Genomic DNA, 19,152 nt, shown 5'->3' with positions numbered 1-19,152 from the left:
AAGAGTATACAGAAATATTAATAATGGGAACGTCAATATAATCTTTAATCCACAATAAAAATATCCTAATGTATCATGGTCTCCATAGGAACTGCACAAAATCTGGAGCTTGTGTTTTTCAGGTTTCTCTGGTGTTACCAGTGTGGAGCTCAATCTGCAGCCCTGGCCCTGAGCTGTGGACATCTTGGATGGCCTAGAAAAGGTGAAAGGGTATGTAAGTGTGCTCCCTTCCCACCACTCTCTTTAAAGGAGCACCTGAGTACAGTGAATCTGAAGATAAGGAAACCAGGGCTCCAATCTGTGAGATAATAGTGATCTACCCATTTATAAACTAAAGAAAAAACAGAAAATGCCCAACTAGAAACAGAAAATGCCCAACTTACACTTGTCTATGTATTTGTTCTGGTGTGGGTCTGATGTCATAGCTTTTTCTGCTGTGTTATCTTAGAATCTTGCCTTGTTTCTAGTGTAAGTTGAAAAGAAAATGCTCTCCAACAGCTCTTTTACTAAAAAAAAAGAACCATAAAGGGCAGCTGTTAGCAAATGCCTAAACCTTTTATCAAGCAGTGAAATACCACTGATGTTCTTGAGATTCTTCTGAATCTTCTGCATCACTGCCTCTAATGGGTACAAGTCATCATGTGATGTCTGAATTTTCTTCACTGGTTAAGAGTATAAGTGCAAAATAGGCATGATAGAAATCCTCCACAGGTACACCACCATAGAATTTTTGCATGCCTTTGTGTCACTAGCATAGCTTCTTCTCTCTACATATACAAAATGGGAATAATAATTCTGTCTCAGTCTGGCAGGGAAAGCTGATAACTCCCTTCAAAACTAGGAAGTGCTCAGATATGGAAGATATACTGATAGACAAATCAATACATTCAAAAGATATAAAAAGATAGTATCTTATATGGTCACTTATAAATCTAAAAATATTAAGCAATGCATTCAGTGTGTTTCCAATGGGCCTTTATTTTGCTACACTGGAGTAAGGTAATAATTCATCTTTACTTGCTGAAGCTACTTGCACTGTAAAGCTCTATCTTCATTAGGATAATGGTAAAAAAATCAGACTTGGCAGCTTTATTCTCCTTTAAATCTTCCTGTCATAGTGCAACTAGAATAGCACCAAAAATTAAAAGGAGACAAGGGAGGAATATAGATGTAAAGAGCAGAAGAAGCCATTTTTATTGTCAATGAGAATTAGTCAGCCAATCTTTCTAACCACAAAGCAATTTAACTTGGCCTTTTACTGGATCCATTTTCTCTGATTAATTTTTATGATGTCAGACTTCTCCTCCCTTGGGGCTGGAAGTTTGCAGGACATTATGCAAGTCTTTAACCCAAGGTCCTGTCTCTGGCTCTCTGGTGATCCTTCAGGTGCCAGCAGCTTGGAGCCCTGACACTTCTCAAATGTGCAGGTGATAATCTGACAAGCACGGTTTCTCTCTCTATGAAATGTGCCACAGCATTAAAGTGAGTTACTGCTCAGCACTTAACAGCTGTTGGCTTCTCATGACAGTATTAATACAACATTAGACATCGAGACATTTCGAGAGTGAGAGATGTTTTTAAGCAATTGCAGGTCTGCGAGGTTTTTCTCAAAGGTGTTTATTTAACTGGAGCTCACAGCTGCAAGACTTAAAAAGAATGTATCCATATACAAGCAACAGCAGTAGCTTGAGTCATTTGCACACAAAATGACTCCACTTGACGTGAAAAGGTTTGCATTTTCTGACTCCCCTTACAGGAAGTCTAATCTGCTGCCACCAACACAAACAAGCTTTGTCTGTTTGAAAAGTTCATTGCCTTGTTACTATGACCAACCACAACACCGAGACAGCTGTTTCATTCCTCTGTGTTCCAATGCTTTTCCTTAAAATCACATCGAGTACTATTTACAAAAAAAGACAGCTTAAAAAAAATAAAGCCTAAAATAACTTTAAAAAGTCAAGGATACTTTTTTTTTTTTTCCCCCCCGATATCTACCTCCATCTGCTACTTCTAAGTCTAATGCTTAGGAATAAATTAACCAGCCTAGAACACATGTATTCATAAACTGCCATGTAAGTGATGTAGTTGTGAAATTATTCATCCTAGTTTATTCTTTTTTTTTTTTGCTCCATTTTTGCAGTCTGTTCCTTCAATGTCTATGTTTTTGTATGTATTAATTTTATCCAATTCAACTTTACTGGCTGAATGCCTGAGAACAACAATCTACTAAGTCAAGGTTGCATATCTTCTTACCCTGACAGCATCTTCTCTATCTCCTTACAAGTCAGGTCAAGATGTAAAAGTGAGAGGTTAAATTTGATGACAATGGGGATTTCCATCTGATGCTCAAAGTTGATTATATTTCTGGTTTTATTTCAAGACAAGTAGAAGAAGAACAGTATATTTTGGCATAGCCCTGCAAAACATGGCACATTGTAATAGACGATTTCATCTGAACTGGGAGGAAAATATGAGAATAATAATGTGTAATGTTTCTACTTAAGAATGTCTGTGATGATGACCCCTAGATAGAAGAGCTCTTTGTTGTTTAGAATTGAAGCTACTTGTTACTCTGCTAAAAAAATACATGTGCAAGGGCCAAGAACCAGATGCACTTATAGATGACATGTAATTCTCACTGATGTCAAGAACAGGAATAGTCAATTATGAGCTGAGACCCTGGCAACCAACACAAAAATCACGTTCTACAGGAATGTACACCAACTCAGAGATTTTTGTCATGGCATTAAATTTCCTTTCAAGTGTAAGTTTTGACTTTGGGAAGGAAAACCTAAGCAAGCAGAACAACATTTCCCTCCAGTAAGGGGTTTTATATATTTTGACTTGATCTATGTGTCATGTCTTCAGAAGGAATCCCAAAACCTGTCTTACAAACTCTAGACATATTGATAAAATAAACCACTTAAGGAAGTTGTTTATATGCATACAAGCTAACCATCCACAAACCTCATCATACTTGACTGCTTTCTGAATATAACATCAGTCCTGCAGATGGTAATCACATTGCATCGTGATGCTTGTTTTAAAAAGTGGTTTTTTTCTAAGGCTCTGGGCACGGTGGAGACTCAAACACATTTGGTCAGAGGAATAAAATGTTACCTCTAAATTTATTTTATCCAAATTAATATAATTGCTGGGATCATTTAGAGTCTTATTCTCAATACTCCATATCTAATCAAGAGAAGAAGTTTTAAAGTTTACATTTGTGATATATTAGTCAGTTACTAATTAAAAAGCAGATGTTAATGCTCATTTTCATACCACAAAATTTTCTGGTTTTTGTCCTTAGTAAACCTCCATGTTTGGGGTTTTGGTTTTTTGCTTGGTCGGGGCTTGTGTTTTGTTTGTGGGTTTTTGTTGTTTTTGTTGTTGTGCATGGGGTTTTTTAAGTAAGTCTCTTATACCCAGAGCACTATTCATATTCATATTTAGGCTTAAGACCCATCCACCTCAGTGGGTCTCAATGGGATTTTTGCCTCAGGTATGACTAGAAGATGCAGACCTGATGTTCATGTGTTTTGACAAAAACATCTTCACACATTTTGAGTTCTTCAGTGCTGACAGTATTGATATTTTTTTCCTGCATCCAACCAACATCGTGCATTGAATATTTAATAATACAGGTGATATGAGGACTCGTTGTCTGACTCATGTAAATAACACAATAATTTAAACCAAATCTTCCTTCTCTGCAGTGCATGCAATGCTAAATTAATATAGTCTCTCTCAAAAAAAACCATAAACATTGCCAGTAATATAAAAGAAACTAGAATAAACTGGACATTTGGGAAAAAAGAACTAATTGTTCAATTTTAGAATATTTTGCTGCCACCTTTTGGAATTTAATAAAATGTGCATCTCAGTGGTTTGTAACGGGGATATATAATTTAGCCCTCAACAACAATCACTAACTTCATTAAAGAATATATGCATTTTTTCTTTCTTCCTTTTAAAAACTATGTTGAGTTTCACCTTTCACCTTCACAGAGAGATGGAATAGCACAGATTCAAATTTAAGGCTTTCACATGTGAAGAAGATATAGCAAAAAAATGTGTGCATCAAGTGTAACTCTCAATATATGTCATGATTAGTCAGCAGATCAAGCATTATTTGGCCATAAATAAATATAGATAAACAAATAAAGCAGCTGCTTACAGATGATACCTAAATATCAATTAATCACTGGCAAATAATTGTTAGTTTAAATCCAAGGTTACTTGTTAGAACTCAGGGCCTCTTTCCCCCAGGTGCATTGTGGCCTTTGCATAACTGCATTGCTTTTAAAATCTAACTCTGCATAAATAAACAAGAGGAAAACAAGTCCTAAGGCTCTGGGCTCTCCCACATATCCTCTCCCTGTTTCTGTCAGAGAGATTTTCTTCTGCACAACTTACAAAAATGCAATGCATTTTGGGGAATGTTAATATAAATAAATATAACACCAATATAGAGAGCATGTCAGAAGTGCTTTGTTATCACTAAGACAACTGGAGCACTAGTCTTATTTTAGAAAGGTGATATCAGAAGCATTTAAACAGGAGGAAGAACAGAAATGTCTGTACCTGTAAAGGTCCTGAAGAGGACAGCTTTCCTTTGATGCACGGGATCGGTGTTCCCAGAGCACCCTGGGATCCGGGTGCCTTCATCGTGGCCCACACAGGGGACAGATGAATGACCTCTAGGACACCAGATGACCTCTAGGACACCAGATGCCCTCTAGGACACCTCTAGGTGCCTCTGCAGGGACGTGTGCTGCATGACAAGGTGTCTGGTCACTGGGGGGCTGGTGCTTGCCAGGTGGATCGCACAACCACTCTTTGGGGAAATAAAAATTGGAGTATTAGGAGGTGTAAGCACCACGCGATTTACTTCTCTGCCACTGTAATTTCTCCATGCCTAAAATCTGATTTAAACTAACAGGTGCTATGAGATCTGTATTGCAGAAAGCACTAAAATGCGTGTATTTCTTTCGGAAAGTGATCACAGCCCAAGTAGGAAGGTTTTGGACAATTATCTGACTGCAGGAGTGGGGCCGAGGAATGTGCGCCAGCCCTGGTACGAGTGTCATGGATGTATGGATGCGCTCCTTATGGGAACGGGGATATTTGCAGGATAGGGACATCGGTAATGAATCCTGGCAGAGTACGGCCATCGGTAACAGATCCCGGCAGCGCGGCTGAGGCCCGGCTGAGGAAGTGGCGCTGCCGCGCCGTGAGGCGATTCCCGACGGATGAAGGCGCTCGCCGGCGCGGCCGTCGCCGGGAGACCGGGCGGGACCGGCCGGGTTCGGCCCGCGGCTCTTGCCCGGAGCTCCTTCCCGGGGCTCTGCGCCGGGGATTTTTCCCGAGGCTCTTTGCCAGGGCTCTCGGTGGCCGCGGGCGCTGCGAGGCGGCAGCGAGACACCTCCGCCATGGCGGCGGGAGGCACCGCCGACTGCGCGCTGCAGGTGAGCGGCGGCGGCCGGGGCAGGGCAGGAGCCGGGGAGAGGCGACGCTGGGGCCCGCGAGCAGGTTTCTGCCGTTGGGAACACGTTAATTCGCTGTTACAGGCAGCACACGCACAAAAATCGGCGTTGCTCAGGAATTGGAAGCAGGCAAGCAGGCTGCCCGCGGTGAGGACGCCGGGAGCTGCGCCCCGTGCCGAGGCTGGGATCAGCCCGGTGCCCGGCCCTGACAGCCGGGCTGGAGCAGCAGCCCCGCCACCAGCGGGAGCCTCGGCAGGCGCCTGACGAGCCGCTGCTCCTGGTGGTTTGTGGGTCAGGGCCCGCAGTCTGGAGATACTGGTGCATTTCTGCGTTTACAAACACATCTGATGTGTTTACAGTCTGTAATTAAGGCCAGTGCCCCTCAGAATCCTGTAAATGTATTGTGTCCGTGATGTCCTACAGCAGAGAGTTCAAAATACGTGAAGTTCTTGCATTGCTTTGGACCTGCCACCCGCTTCAGGCTCCTGTCGTGCGGCACCTGCTGTCACAGACCCTCCTCTTGTGCTTTTCCCGATCAAAATATACAAAAGAGGAGGAGTGTCACATGATGATGCATCATGAGTGCCCAAAAAATGGAAAAGGGATTTGTAGGATATGTTTCTTATGAAGAAATATAAATAAATACATGGAGATTTGGGGACTTTTTTTTTTTGATGCAGATATGTTAGGGGAATGGAGATAGAATGGATCCAATAATTGTCAATTAATTGGGCTTATCTCTGTTGTTCAGTTTTACTTGCGTATATGCAGGAGGAGAGAATTAGTGCTGAAGCTGAACAAGTGAATCCTCCCTTTTTTGTAAAAATTATTTGTGATTCCATTTCAGCCTGAGCTACAGGAAGCAATTTCTGATTATGCAACAAGCAAGGAAAAAGATGAATATCCAGACGACTTTGAAAGTGATGAAGATGGCATGTTAAACGGTAAAACAAAATTAAATATTTTTCCTTGTGTTCTTCCTTTCCTAACTCATTACTAGATCCTAGACAATCTTTATGTGTCAGTATGATTTAGTGTTCTAAGATTTCATTTTCTAGCAACTTCTGAAGCATTGTCCTCCTCTGCAAAGTTAGCAGCAGAATTCCCAATGAAATCAGTGCAGGTGCCAGCATGCTATACCACACAGTCTATACTGTCCCTACCATTGTAGTCCCCAGTTCTCCTCCCTAGCCAAGAGAAGGGAAGATGGGTTCTAAATACCCAACCAATATATACCCAATACCAAACGTGCTCAGCTTTGTTGTTGATGACTTGCTTCCACTTTCTATAGCATTGAGACTTTTTTTTCAGAAGGACTTTAAATTGCATGGCAGAAAATAATTAATGAGTGAATATTTTTCCTTGGATTTGATTCATGAAAATAGATGACGGGAAAGGAAGTACAATAAGGCTGTAGATTAGTGGCTTTGCAGAGATCAGAGGCACAGAAAGAGAAATGCTCAGAAACTTAAATCAGGAGGGTGGTACAAGAAAAAATAGTGTTAGGTTATAGAAGATACAGGTTCTGTGTTGCATGTTTTCCCACTTGTATTGAATAAAAGTTGGTAATGTGCTCTTTGCAGGTATTGGGAAAGAAAGTAATTCAGGTTCTACAAGCACTGGGAGATCTGTTGCTGGGAGTCCTGTCTTGAATGATGATGCTTTACAAAAAGCAGTAGATTTGGAAAAGGAAGCTGCTGATGACTTGAGTTTATCCTTTCATGAAAAGAAGCTTCAGCAAATAATGGTTTTAGAAGGTGAGCACATACAGAATGACAGAAAAGATGGCGAAGAAGGATGTTTGGAAGGTCAAAATGAGGATAATGACAGAAAAAATAATGAAGAAATACTGCAGGATAATAGTGAAAGTAATGACTTACCTATTAACGAACTACATTAAAAAAAATCAAAAGGAAAAGCAATGAAAAGCAATTCCTCAGATGCATAAAAAAGGAAATGTGAAGGTGAAAAGAAAGTATTTTAATGCTGTGGCTGTTTAGCCATTTTACAGTATTTTGAAGTGTTTTAATTTGGGTTTTTTTAATTTTCTGTGTTAATGATCATGTTCTAAAGATACACAATCTCTGTATGTCAGGGGGTAAACTGAATCAGTGTGGGCCAAAAGCAGGAGGTTCCTGTTTGCCTTTTCCTTTCAGAAGATGAAAAACAGCTGTTTAGGTCCCTAAAGTCCGGCTCTCCATCAGTGCATGTGCATAGAAGGTGTGAGGGGGTTGCCAAGATGCCTCCTCAGTGTGTGCCTGGCACAGAAAGCTGTATTCACATAGTATCCACTGACACAGTTTGGATGTATAGTCGAACACATAACCCCCCAAACTTGAGTGCTTCAGTGTAAGAATAGCTAATTCATTTTTAATATGCAATGCAGAATTTGCAATTCTGCTAATCATCTATATGTGTCAAAAGACTTAGCATTTTTTATGGAATTATGGAATTATTTTGTGGAATTATGGAGGAGGAGTTTGTCCTGTTTGATGTTGAGATAAGTTTATGGCTGGTCATCACCTGTGCTGGATGATTGCAACTTTGAAATTGGTAGAGCAAGGTTAAAGGTATCAGCTTCATTTTTCCTTTCCACATGATGGCACCAAAGTGCCATCAAAGGTATTTGAATGTGCAGACACCTCTTCTTCCTGGTTGGTGTGCCTGTGTAGTTTTAGACTGGCAGAAAAGAAGCTGAAATACTCCATTTCTTCATATGAATCAAAGTAATGCAGTAACACACTGCAGTATTGGTTAAAATTCAGCAAATTCAGAATTCTTGTCACCTTGAACATACCTTCATCACTGTATATTTAGGGTAAATTTCTTTGATTATGGACATTGGTGTTCATTTTTCAGGTATTTTGGAGTTAATTTGTTATCCAAAAAATCTATTTTTCTAAATAATTCCTTGAGAAATTTGTAAATTATTTCTAATTTGGTTTTACTCAGGCATTTTTTGGTTTCTGTCTGAATTGTTTTACAAATTTAGATCTCTGCATTACTTACTGGCAGCTGAAATCTGATGGAAATGTTTCTTAAGTCTTAATAATAATGTGTTTCATAAATAACATATTCACTATTTAGGCATACATTGAGATTGAGGTGATGCTCTCTTTAAATCCCCACTGTGGAATTTTTCAGTTATTCCCTCATGTGTCCCACACCCCTGAAGAACACTCTACAATGAAAGCAGTATTTGTTACCCAGAGTGTTAACTGGCATACTTCATTAGAAGTCTTCTAGACGTCAGAATAGCTCTTGCTGTGACTGCAGTGACTCTTGCTTTTGGTTTCTGCACTAGAGCCTTGTAAAGATGGAACGTTTTCCCTTGCTCTTACATTCTCTAACATTAGTTCAAGCTTCAGTTGCTACTCCAGTCTTACATGAAAATAGAAGTGAATACTGCTCTTATTTGTATATAGTTTTTACAAAGAGGCATACAGAAAGTACATTATACTATATAAAATTTAGTAGCAACTTTCATAAATGGGTGGTTTTTCTAGAACTATATTTTGTACGGAAAAAACAATACTCAAATACAATGAAGTTCTTGTTAATGTGTCCTCTCAATCTGTTTTCTCCCTTTAGATCAAGATCAGAAGACTGTCAGCACCAGTGACTTGAAACTGGAGGACAATGATAGGAAATCCCCTTCTGTTGACAGTTCAGATGGAATGATGAAAATAACAGAAGAGCAAAAAATAGCTGATACAATGCAGGAGGTGTCAGTGAATGATCAATCTGAGCACGGGGAGGCAAAAAACACATCCAAGAACTCTGTCAAGGTATTGCTCATACACAGTTTACCATTGTTTGTAACAGTGTCCTAGAAGCACAATGGAGAGTTTTTTTAAGTTACTGTTGGTATCTTAAGTGTGTAGAACACTGTGTATAGCTGACAATGTCTGCCTGGCTTAGAGCCGAGGCTCTTATAAATTCTGTATAGCTTTATGAAAGGTGTAAGGAATACCTTTTCCACAAATTATTGAAGTCAGATAAAGGCATTGAAATGTGTTTTCCAGCCATAAGAAAGTACCTTTCTCAAAGTGAAAATGTCAAATGTCTGTTGTGAGGTAGCTGAATAGCAGTGAGCAGCGTGTGTTGGCAGAGGATGGGATCCATGTGCAACCTGAATAATGGATAAGATGCAAAGCACTCCATTCTGTATCCTAAAAATAATGCAGCTACGTGCAATTATTAAAGCTAAGTATTCAAAAGACTTAAAAGAGTGTTTATAGAAAAACCAGCTGTGTTCTTTTTACTTTTTATTATTTCTAAACCGTTGACTGTATTTTTGCATAATACAAATGAACATTCCTACCTGCCATTTCAAAATGATACAGGCATTCTGAAAGGTTGGTTGGTTGGTTGGTTGGTTGGTTGGTTGGTTGGTTGGTTGGTTGGTTGGTTGGTTTGGGGGCTTTCTTTGTTTTGGTGGGTTTTTTGGTGTTTTTTTGGTTTGGTTTGGTTTGGTTTGGTTTGGTTTTGGTTTGGTTTGGTTTGGTTTTTTTTTTGTTGTTGTTGTTTTCTCTTGTTAATTTCTTATCCTATACTATACCCTCTCTTTATTAGGGTCTCTTTCTTGCCTGTTTTTATAACATCATGACACCATGGAATATCTTGACTTGGAAGTGACTCATAAGGGCTGAATCCAGTTCTCAGTGTCCTTGTTAGCTTGTAAAAACCTGTTTTCATCCTGATCTGTTGCTTCAGAGACTCTATAACTTTATTTTCCTCTGTGTTTCTTAGAAACTAAGTGAAATAAAGGAGAGAGTTCTACAAAACCCAAAGGCTTCTTTATCTGACAGGTAAGAGAGGAGTGACAAACATTGTTCTGAGCTGTTTAAGATGCCTGTGAGTGCCCCAAAAATGCTGCTCGCCTCTCACTTCCTGTCATAATTGTCTTTGCTGCCGACAACATCTGACCATCTGTGGAAAACAGTTTAGTGCATGTGGCATGTTGTTATGACCCTTGCTCAGGTTTAGGTCAGATCAGACTCCCAGATCTTTGCCAGTGTGTGTGATGAGTGTGTTACTGGAGTCTTCACAGGCTCTAAGCTGTTTCTTAGATGAAAGTGTAAGTAACTTGTAAATTTACAAGAGGTAAGTTTTTTCTCCTTTTCCTTTCCCCAGTCCCCAGTCAAGTGCTTATTAAAAAAAAATCACAGTAACTTTGGGTATGCACTGAAATAAGAGGAACACTACTCATACCCAGCTCATAATACTGTATGAGCTACAGTAAAAGGAAAGGTCATTAATGTGTTTGTGTTCTGGTATTTTCCTAGGTCTACAACTTCTGTGCATTTAAAGAGAAAGGGGAAAGCTGTTCCATCAACTTCACCTGTTTCATCTCAGTATCTGGGATCAGTGAAGGTGTTGGAGGACAAATGCGTGCAGAAGAAAAGTCCAGAATTCAACAAAGTAGATGATTTAAGGGCAGCTGTTTATCAGGTAGATTTTTAAAATGAATGAACAAACAAACAAAATTTTGCATAGAAATGTCCTGATACGGGGGTCAAGATCTCATATTTTCTTGAAATCAGTATTTTTTGCGGTATTTCTTTTATTGGCTTACAGGTATAGAAATCTTTTTATTTTGTTTGCTATGCCTTTTCCTCATATTATGAACAAAAAGCTCAGTGAAAGGGACATAATGTTTTTATGTGGCTTATAATTTATTGTTTCAGACTATTTTCAGGCACATATTTTCCATTATTTCTACCTCATCCTTAGCATAAGTAAATGTAAGTAAATACTTACAGTTGTTTGTTTTTTTTCCCTGATATGTTCTATTCAAATAGCATTCAGGAAAAGTGATAACAAATCCTGAACTTTTTCCAGAAGAGTAATGTATGTAAATTTCTTGTAGAATTTCATAATTATTTTCTGGGTTTAAACAAGTTTTTGCTAATCTGTTTGAGAACAACTCTCATTAACAGGCACCGTTTATATTGGTATGTGTTTTTAATACTTGTTATGGTCCTAAAACAAATTTTAGACCCTCAAATCCATATTTATATTGTCTCCACAGTTTTTGAAGAATAGTCTTCATTTAGGACACTATTATCTTTGAGCTGTATACCATATATACAGTTAATTCTTGAAAATTTAAGCCTGATTCTGCAGATGGCTCATAACCTTTTATGGCTGCCTGAAGTCTCACTTTTTCCAGCAGGATTTTATTCTCTTTAATTGTATGTATTTTCAAGAGAGACAACACATGTAAATAATATTCCTATATATCAGGTAATATGAACCTTCATTACATTTCTCTATTTAATTTTGATTAATGCTGACATTTTTGTTGATGTTTCTAGGAAGATGTTTTTTAAAAGATCTTTGAGCTTTTCAAGATTTTGTAGCTGTGATATTTTAGAACCTTAAATTTTTTTGGTCAAAATGTTCATGTGATGACATCTTAGTTTTCTACATGGGATGCTTATTTAACTAGCATGTGGAAATACTGAGAGTAATATTGGTGGTCCTTATATTTGTGCTGTTCTTTACTTATACCTTGAAAGGACTTTAAAAATATTTTAACGATTCTTACAGAACTGGTTGGAAAAGAAAAAGCTCCTTCTACTGGAATTAAAGAGAAGTGAAAAGGAAAAAGCTGAAATTCTAAGGAGCAATACTGAAAAGGTTTGTTTACATTGTTGTTTAAAAAGAAGTTGACCAGCTGTGACTCTTTGAAGTGTTCTTCCTGCCTAAGTGCATTCCTCTGCTGTTGTAAGGTATCTGGTTTTCTCCAAATAGCACAAGGTGATGTGAATCAAGGAATGGCAAGTTCTTCTTGTTAGGGTTGTGGTAAGCACTGTCCATCCAATGCTTCCCTACACATTTACATAAGGTGTGCTAGAAATGTACTTCCTAGGTTAATTTTCGAGTTAATTTACAAAGGCCTTGGGATGCTCAACTCTGAAGGTGCTAAGTTTTGTTTTGTGCTTGAGAACATGTATTCACTCCTTGCCTCAAGAGACTCTTACCTAGACAAGGCTCTGGCTTGAATAGTATCATGAACATTCTTTGATTTGGCTTTTTAACTATTTAATATAAGCACTTAACGTGCATTTCATATCCTTCTACACATATTTTGTGGGGGCAGTTAGTCTCATTCAAGTAAATTAAAAATAGGCATAGAAAATAGCTCTATATATGCTTAAAATTTAATTGTAATACTTGCAATGTTGTCACCAAATCAACATCTGTTTCTTTATTGCTCCATTTAGCAATAAGTTTAAAGCTTATTATTGAAATTGATTCAAATGTAGACTTTTATTTCCAATCTAGAAAGAAGCACTTAAAAGAGAAGAATCAATTGCATGTTATGAAGCATGGAAAAAAAAGAAAGATAAAGAAGCAAGGAAGTTAAACGAAAAAAAAAAGCTTGAAGAACTTGAGGAAAAGAAACCAGCAGAACAGAATAAAGAAAAAACAGAAGCAGCACAAGCGGTGATGTGAAATATGTACCTAAGTGTGTATTTGAATGTGGTTCAAGAGATGGTAAAAATATTTTTGATTAATCCAGAAGGAGATAGAAATGAACTAGAATCTTTAATCTAGACATGCTTAGTTTTTTTAAGAAATCTTGTATTAGGTTTTGTTCTGTAAGAAATATGTAATGTATATACTTGCAGACAAACAGGATTCTATATTTGGAGTCTATTAACTGAGCATAAAATAAACTTCATACAAATACATTAGCAATTAACTATTACCTACTGGAAAAATAAGATTCTTTTTAGGTATAGTGATACCCACTTCTGAGCAATTCTACAAGCAAATACTCTGAAATTAGAATGTGCAGAAATTACAAAAAATAATAATGCAGATTAGACTAGTGGAGTATTGACAGAAAGGTGAGGTAAGTTTTTTCATGTATCTGTGGTTGTCTTTAGGCATTCAAAAAATGGAAAGAAAGAAAAGTGGAATATTTAAAAGAGCAAAGCAGGAAGGAAAAACAGTCTGAAAAAGTGAGGAAGAAGATAGAAGAAGACCTAGTTGCTGAGAAGAGGAGAGTCAGTGTATCAGCAGTTGAAAAATGGTACTTTTCCACTATGTTTGCTATATCACAGCTTCCAAAATCCTTGCTTAAAAATGTGATAGGTCTTCTGTGAATACTTGATGTGCTTGTAATGGGAAGAAAATGGAATGCTTGGGATCAGACTCTTCATTCACAAAGGAGACAAAGTCTAACAGTGCAAACCAGCTGTGCAGTTCCTTTCTGTTTATTAATTTAGTTGCTTTCCTCCCCAAGAGGATATTGACTAAGCCCAGGCAGAGATAATGCGAGTGATAAAATTCATTGAGTAGTAGTATGTTTATTCTTATGCTTCATTACTAAGCCATAGGAAGGAAGGTATATCTTTAAAGTTTCATGGAATACAATGTAGGAATGCAGATGTAGAAAGAAGGAAGTGAGATGTATCTGCTGGAGATACTCTATATTAGTTTTACAAGCCAAGAATTTTCACAGACAATGCACAACTTACATTTACCTACAGAAGTTCAGAACGTTTTGGTTTTTGTTATATTAAATAAAGGAGAAAAAAGTACAGAAAAGGTGATGCCATAATAGATGGAGTAGTGGATTGATTTATACCTTGGTGACGTATAAAAATGGACATGGAAGATTTTAAATACATATTCTCAATCTTTTATTTTAAGTGTTAAATACATATTTTGACTCAATTTGCTTAATTGGTCACAGATGCAGCTTTTGGTCTGTATACAATGACCTCTTGCTCTTCCCTCTTACTATGCAGGAATGAAAAGAAGGAAGAATATATAAAAAAGAAGAAAGTAGAAAAGTTCCTAGAGAAAAGAAAGCGAGAAATGCAACAGGCAAAGAAGGAAGAAAAAAGTGAAAAGGCTATGGAGGAGTATGAAAGATGGCTGGTATGTGTGTTGGATTTGGGGGTTCTTTTTGCCTTTTGTCAAAGCCAAAACATTTCATGTGTGAGCACTTGAGTATTGCAATACTCGTGGGGTGTTGTGCTGTTATGAGAGAGGCCAGACGGTGGCAACATTACATCGCTTGTCTCCCTTGAATGTGAGCAATATGTTGCTGAAGTACAGTGCACTTGATATCGGGCATACATGGAAAATATATTCTCCCTACCTACATGTCATAGAGTTTTCAATTTTCATCAGGCTTAGTTTTTTGCTATTCCATATCAGGAGCAACCATCTCTGAAGGGCCAATTAGCCAGAGCACAAAACCTGCAGTCAAACAGCATTGCCAGCTGCAACAGTCAGTGCATGTACATTCAAGGAAGCATTGAAAATGGAGACTTGGAGAACTCACAATTGATAAAAGCACTTGTAATGAGGTTCAATATGATTTCCATTTGCAAGAAAGGATGGAACTCTGATGCTCCCAATTATAGTTTTCTCACAGCAGTGTTCCTGTTGTAAAGCAGGAAATTAATCCAGTGCAGTAGTCCCAACAATAAGGCAGGTTATTTTTCCTTGCTGCAGAAAGACAAACTAGAAGAGAGATCACTAATATTCTTAGCATGTTGTTTTCTTTAAGGTATGTGACTTGCCAGTTAAAGAAGAACCTGTTTTAATTCGCCACCCTGTGACACAGTCTTCCTTCATACTGATTGTCAAGGTCTTTTTAGTTAGAAAGTGTTTCTTCTGTTGTCTCTCTTCTATGTGATTTCTGGCATGCCTTGAACATATGGTCTATGTTGCCATTTTTAAGAATGGGATCTTGCAACCCAGCTGGATTATGGTCCTTAGAGGAGTTCTTCTTTAGTGTCAATAGCTTAAATCTTTTCTTTTCTTTTCTTTTCTTTTCTTTTCTTTTCTTTTCTTTTCTTTTCTTTTCTTTTCTTTTCTTTTCTTTTCTTTTCTTTTCTTTTCTTTTCTTTTCTTTTCTTTTCTTTTCTTTTCTTTTCTTTTCTCTTCTTTTCTTCTCTTCTTTTCTTTTCTTTTTTCTCTTTTCTTCTCTGTTGTTAGGAGGGAGAGGCATATAGATGAAAACTGAGTCAGGCAGCTGTACAGGTGTGGGATTGGTTTGGAGAGGACTTAGAGAGAATAATCATCCTTTACTTGGCTAACCCAGAAATACACAATTGCACGAAACAGGGAGAGCCTGCATGTTTTCCCTTCTCTCTGCTTCCAAACATATTTAGTCTTAAGTTTAGATCTTTTAAGATGTTTGACCTAGTCCCCTGTTGAAATACCTCTCATTTCTGTAATCACTGATAAGAAGGTTTTTTTCTGGTCCCCATTGTCAAGAGATTTTCAGCTCAGTTTAGCAAATGATTAATGTCTGATCTTAGGTTATTTCTTGCTTGGTCAATATTTCTGATTGCCAAGGTAGGGAGTACTGTGCTTTGAGCAGTAACTAATGCTCTGCTCACTGAGACTATCCTAATCAGCTTAGTTGTACCAAAGCAAGAATGTTACTTCTCATTGTACATTTGACTTCCTTGCTGTCCTGGACTCTGTATGAATATAAAAAAATTACCCCTTTTCTTGGGAGTGAAAGATGCTGCCTAGCACAGACTCTCCCATTCAAATTGTGTGTGAATTCCTGAGGTTATCTCTTCAGTGGGATTATTAATGAAAATTTTAGTAGTTGGAGGAATGACCAGATCTAACTAAATATACATGTGCCTACATGAGAAATAAGCAAGTATAGGATGGGATAAGTACTGAACTGGTTGGCAGAGGTATCTCTAAAATGACCCCATTTTCAGTGTCTGTGTGCAAGTGTTGACTGATGTGTCTCGTGTCCAGTCTTCACATTTTTACTTTCAAAATTTCTGCTGTCTTTCTGCAACTTACACGCTTTTATTTGAGAAAGCATATTGGGAAATGGCTCTATTATAATTTTTGGCCAGAATCTTGCCTCACTTTGTACATTTACAGAAAAGATACAGACCATTAGTGAACTGTAGGAGAAAAACACTATAAAGTTGTCATTGCATTACCAAGGAAACTGAGGTGACATCTACCTGCAGGTAGATAGGCATCAGATCTGAGGGCAGAGTTTGGAAGCATTTTAGAAGTATTCTTCCAACAAAAAAAATACTTTTAAGGGAAAAAATAGTAGTGATACAGTGGGAAGTACTCTAATGTTTTCATTAACATTCAGTGGAAAGAAGTGTGTACATTCATTCTTAGCTTTCCTGAAGAAGGTGTTGACCATAATGCATGAATAAAACAGACATAAAAATCTAATTGTAGTTCTTCTAAAATAGAAGAAACATTCTGCTTTTATGTTAATGGAAATTCTGTTACTTCTGCTTTTAGAGGTCATTGTGTGAATGTTTGATAGCATAAGAGCATAGAGAAGATTACTTTTTAAGCCTGGAAATAAATGCCCTGGAAAAGGCTACTAATACTTGTAAAATACTGGCATAAAAAGGATAATCTTGAGGTGAGATGCTTTAGTATTGCCTGGAAATTCAAGCTTCTGATTATTTTGTTTCTTCCTATCATTTGCTTCTTGCTGCCCACCAAGAACTCTTCAAGCCTATCTATCTTGATCAATGATCGTTTTTTAGTTACTGCATAATACCAGTGTCTGACCCTTGTCATTGGCATGCACCTGTTGTGAGGAGTGGAATGAGGACAAGAATCACGTAGAAAGTTTATAATGACAGATCAGTTTAGTTTCCATTATTTCTGCAATACTAATCCTGATACTTGTTTACTGTAGATAGAAGTGAGTATCATCTCTAGATAAGTTAATGTTGTCCATTTTCTGGGATAAACATCAACCTACCTTGAGCTTCTGAGAAGTAAGGCTGCTCTCAAATAGTTCTCAAAGACCAACATAGTAATGTTGAAAGCCTTAGAAGAAGTTTGACATTTTACCTTGAATTTGAGCATGTGCAATATCTATTTTTGGCATTCTAAAGCTGTTTAAAAACATCAAGAAAGGATATACTGGATAAGTCCCATGGATTTGTTACTTTTCGGGGCTAGAAATAGCTGAAGTGGGTTGTCAGTTTTATGTATTCATTAATTTCGTGAGATCTCTCTGAAAATTCTTTCTAAATTGCAATTTTCATGGCCTGTCATTGCAGTAGGTTAGAAATAAGACTGCTATTGTTACTCCTCTTAAATGTTGTCAGTCTTCTGTAATATCTAAAATTCAATTTCTATGTGGCTGTCGTACTGCTAAGGAATGTGATCTTCCCAGAATTTCATAAGTGAAAAGTATATTCATCTTGCTAGGCTGTTGAGGAGGAAAGTTCTACAGAAATCATGCCATGCAGTTGACTTGATCTATGTGAGACAAGGTACAGTTATTGATGTAGCCTTTCACTGTTTCTGTTACTCTAGATCAATTAGTGCAAATGCCATCTTGTTTATTATTCTATTGAATATTTATATCAGTTATGTCTTGTGAGAATTTGCACTGTAGTTACAACAAGAATATAAAAATTTTGTGTGTGTTGAGGACAGGGAGGATTCCGGTAGAACTTCACTTTGAATTTAATCTTTTAAAAACAGTTAAATTAACTTAAGACTCTTTCCTTGCCTGGGATTCATTAATGCAAATTGGATCTCAAACCCAAACATTCAAAACTGAAGCACAGTTAAAAAATCCAAAGCAGCTTTTGTTCCTTTCTTGGGTGGGTGCATGCTTTATTTTTGGTTGTGGTTTTTCATGCTTGTGTCTGTTGTGTAACATCTATTCAGTAGAGAGTGCTTGATAAACATAAAATATGCACATTTCTTTGTAGCATGCAATGTCTCTAATGCTTGCAGTACTGCTGCAATAAGTGTTACTTCTAATGAGTTTTCGCTTACCTGTCCTGATGGTATACATATCTTTGTACAGTATAATTCTATGAGTACAGATAGAGGAGCAGGTATCATATATGTATTCCAAGAGAGTGTATTCTTCCCAAGCTTATCTGTACTGCTTCACATATCTTTTTTTTTTAAAAATATCACTTACAATGCAGACTACTTTCTCTTAGGTTACTAAACAGTTCCCTTGAAGAATTCTAGAATATCTTTAATTTGTTCTAGACCCAAAGCCACTAGTTGTGTTCATCTGATGACATCTCTGTGGAAGGAGAAAGAAGGCAACAGTGAGGGATGGAAGAGTCAGAATGTCACAGTGCTGCAAGCCTAGTTTGTTTCAATTACTCAATTTGATCAGAAAGATACAGTTTTTACAGAGAGATAATATTTTTATTAGACTGTGATGAACTTTTATATTGCTTATTTTAGGAAAGAGCCTTCCTTTTCCATGCAAACCTTGCCTTGCTTTTAATCAGCCATATTAGTAATGACATGAAATTATTGTCTGTTTGTTTAGCCAGACCAGATGTTCCTAGCTGAATTTGATCTTCAGGTTTATGTTGACAAAGAGCTGAAGGGCACAGATTAAAATCATATTGATAGGGTTGATATTTCAGTGTGTTGCTTTGCTTTCTACAATGTTTGGACACGTGTATGTGTAAAACAGGAGAAAACTTCACTCAAGCTCTCTTTCTTACAGTAAGGCTTCCACACCCGTTTTCAGTCTACTCCCTCAGCCACAGTTACCTCACTATTGCCCTGCTCACATGAGTAACAGCCAAACACTGCCAGCATCCTGGGAATTTGTGGATACATGGTGTCCATCAGAGCAATAGGATCATGGGTTATATGACAGTACCAGTTATCTTACAGCTGTCCTCAAGGA

General features: G+C 37.6%; 1 protein-coding gene across 12 annotated transcripts in view; it reads left to right on the top strand.

Annotated features, from left to right (window-relative positions):
• The first annotated feature begins 4,649 nt into the window (after nucleotides 1–4,649).
• The window catches only part of MAP9 (microtubule associated protein 9), a 96,810-nt gene continuing 82,307 nt past the window's right edge, over nucleotides 4,650–19,152 (top strand). For 2 of the 12 annotated variants that reach the window (XM_064417448.1, XM_064417447.1), the window contains exons 1-10: nucleotides 5,215–5,468; nucleotides 6,334–6,430; nucleotides 7,070–7,243; nucleotides 9,078–9,274; nucleotides 10,239–10,297; nucleotides 10,775–10,940; nucleotides 12,042–12,131; nucleotides 12,780–12,941; nucleotides 13,388–13,533; nucleotides 14,255–14,387. In XM_064417448.1, the coding sequence (XP_064273518.1) occupies nucleotides 5,253–5,468; nucleotides 6,334–6,430; nucleotides 7,070–7,243; nucleotides 9,078–9,274; nucleotides 10,239–10,297; nucleotides 10,775–10,940; nucleotides 12,042–12,131; nucleotides 12,780–12,941; nucleotides 13,388–13,533; nucleotides 14,255–14,387 (1,440 nt within the window). In that variant the 5' untranslated portion in view covers nucleotides 5,215–5,252. Of the gene's footprint in view, nucleotides 4,787–5,214; nucleotides 5,469–5,739; nucleotides 5,858–6,333; nucleotides 6,431–7,069; nucleotides 7,244–9,077; nucleotides 9,275–10,238; nucleotides 10,298–10,774; nucleotides 10,941–12,041; nucleotides 12,132–12,779; nucleotides 12,942–13,387; nucleotides 13,534–14,254; nucleotides 14,388–16,757; nucleotides 16,886–17,687; nucleotides 17,754–19,152 lie in introns of those variants that run through there. The other 10 variants (XR_010361106.1, XR_010361105.1, XM_064417457.1 and 7 more) reach the window with 10 other exon arrangements.

Source organism: Passer domesticus, chromosome 4 (assembly GCF_036417665.1).
Source record: "Passer domesticus isolate bPasDom1 chromosome 4, bPasDom1.hap1, whole genome shotgun sequence".
Taxonomy (NCBI): domain Eukaryota; kingdom Metazoa; phylum Chordata; class Aves; order Passeriformes; family Passeridae; genus Passer; species Passer domesticus.
Note: the sequence above shows the minus strand (reverse complement) of the source record. Positions and strands in the feature narration are given on the sequence as shown.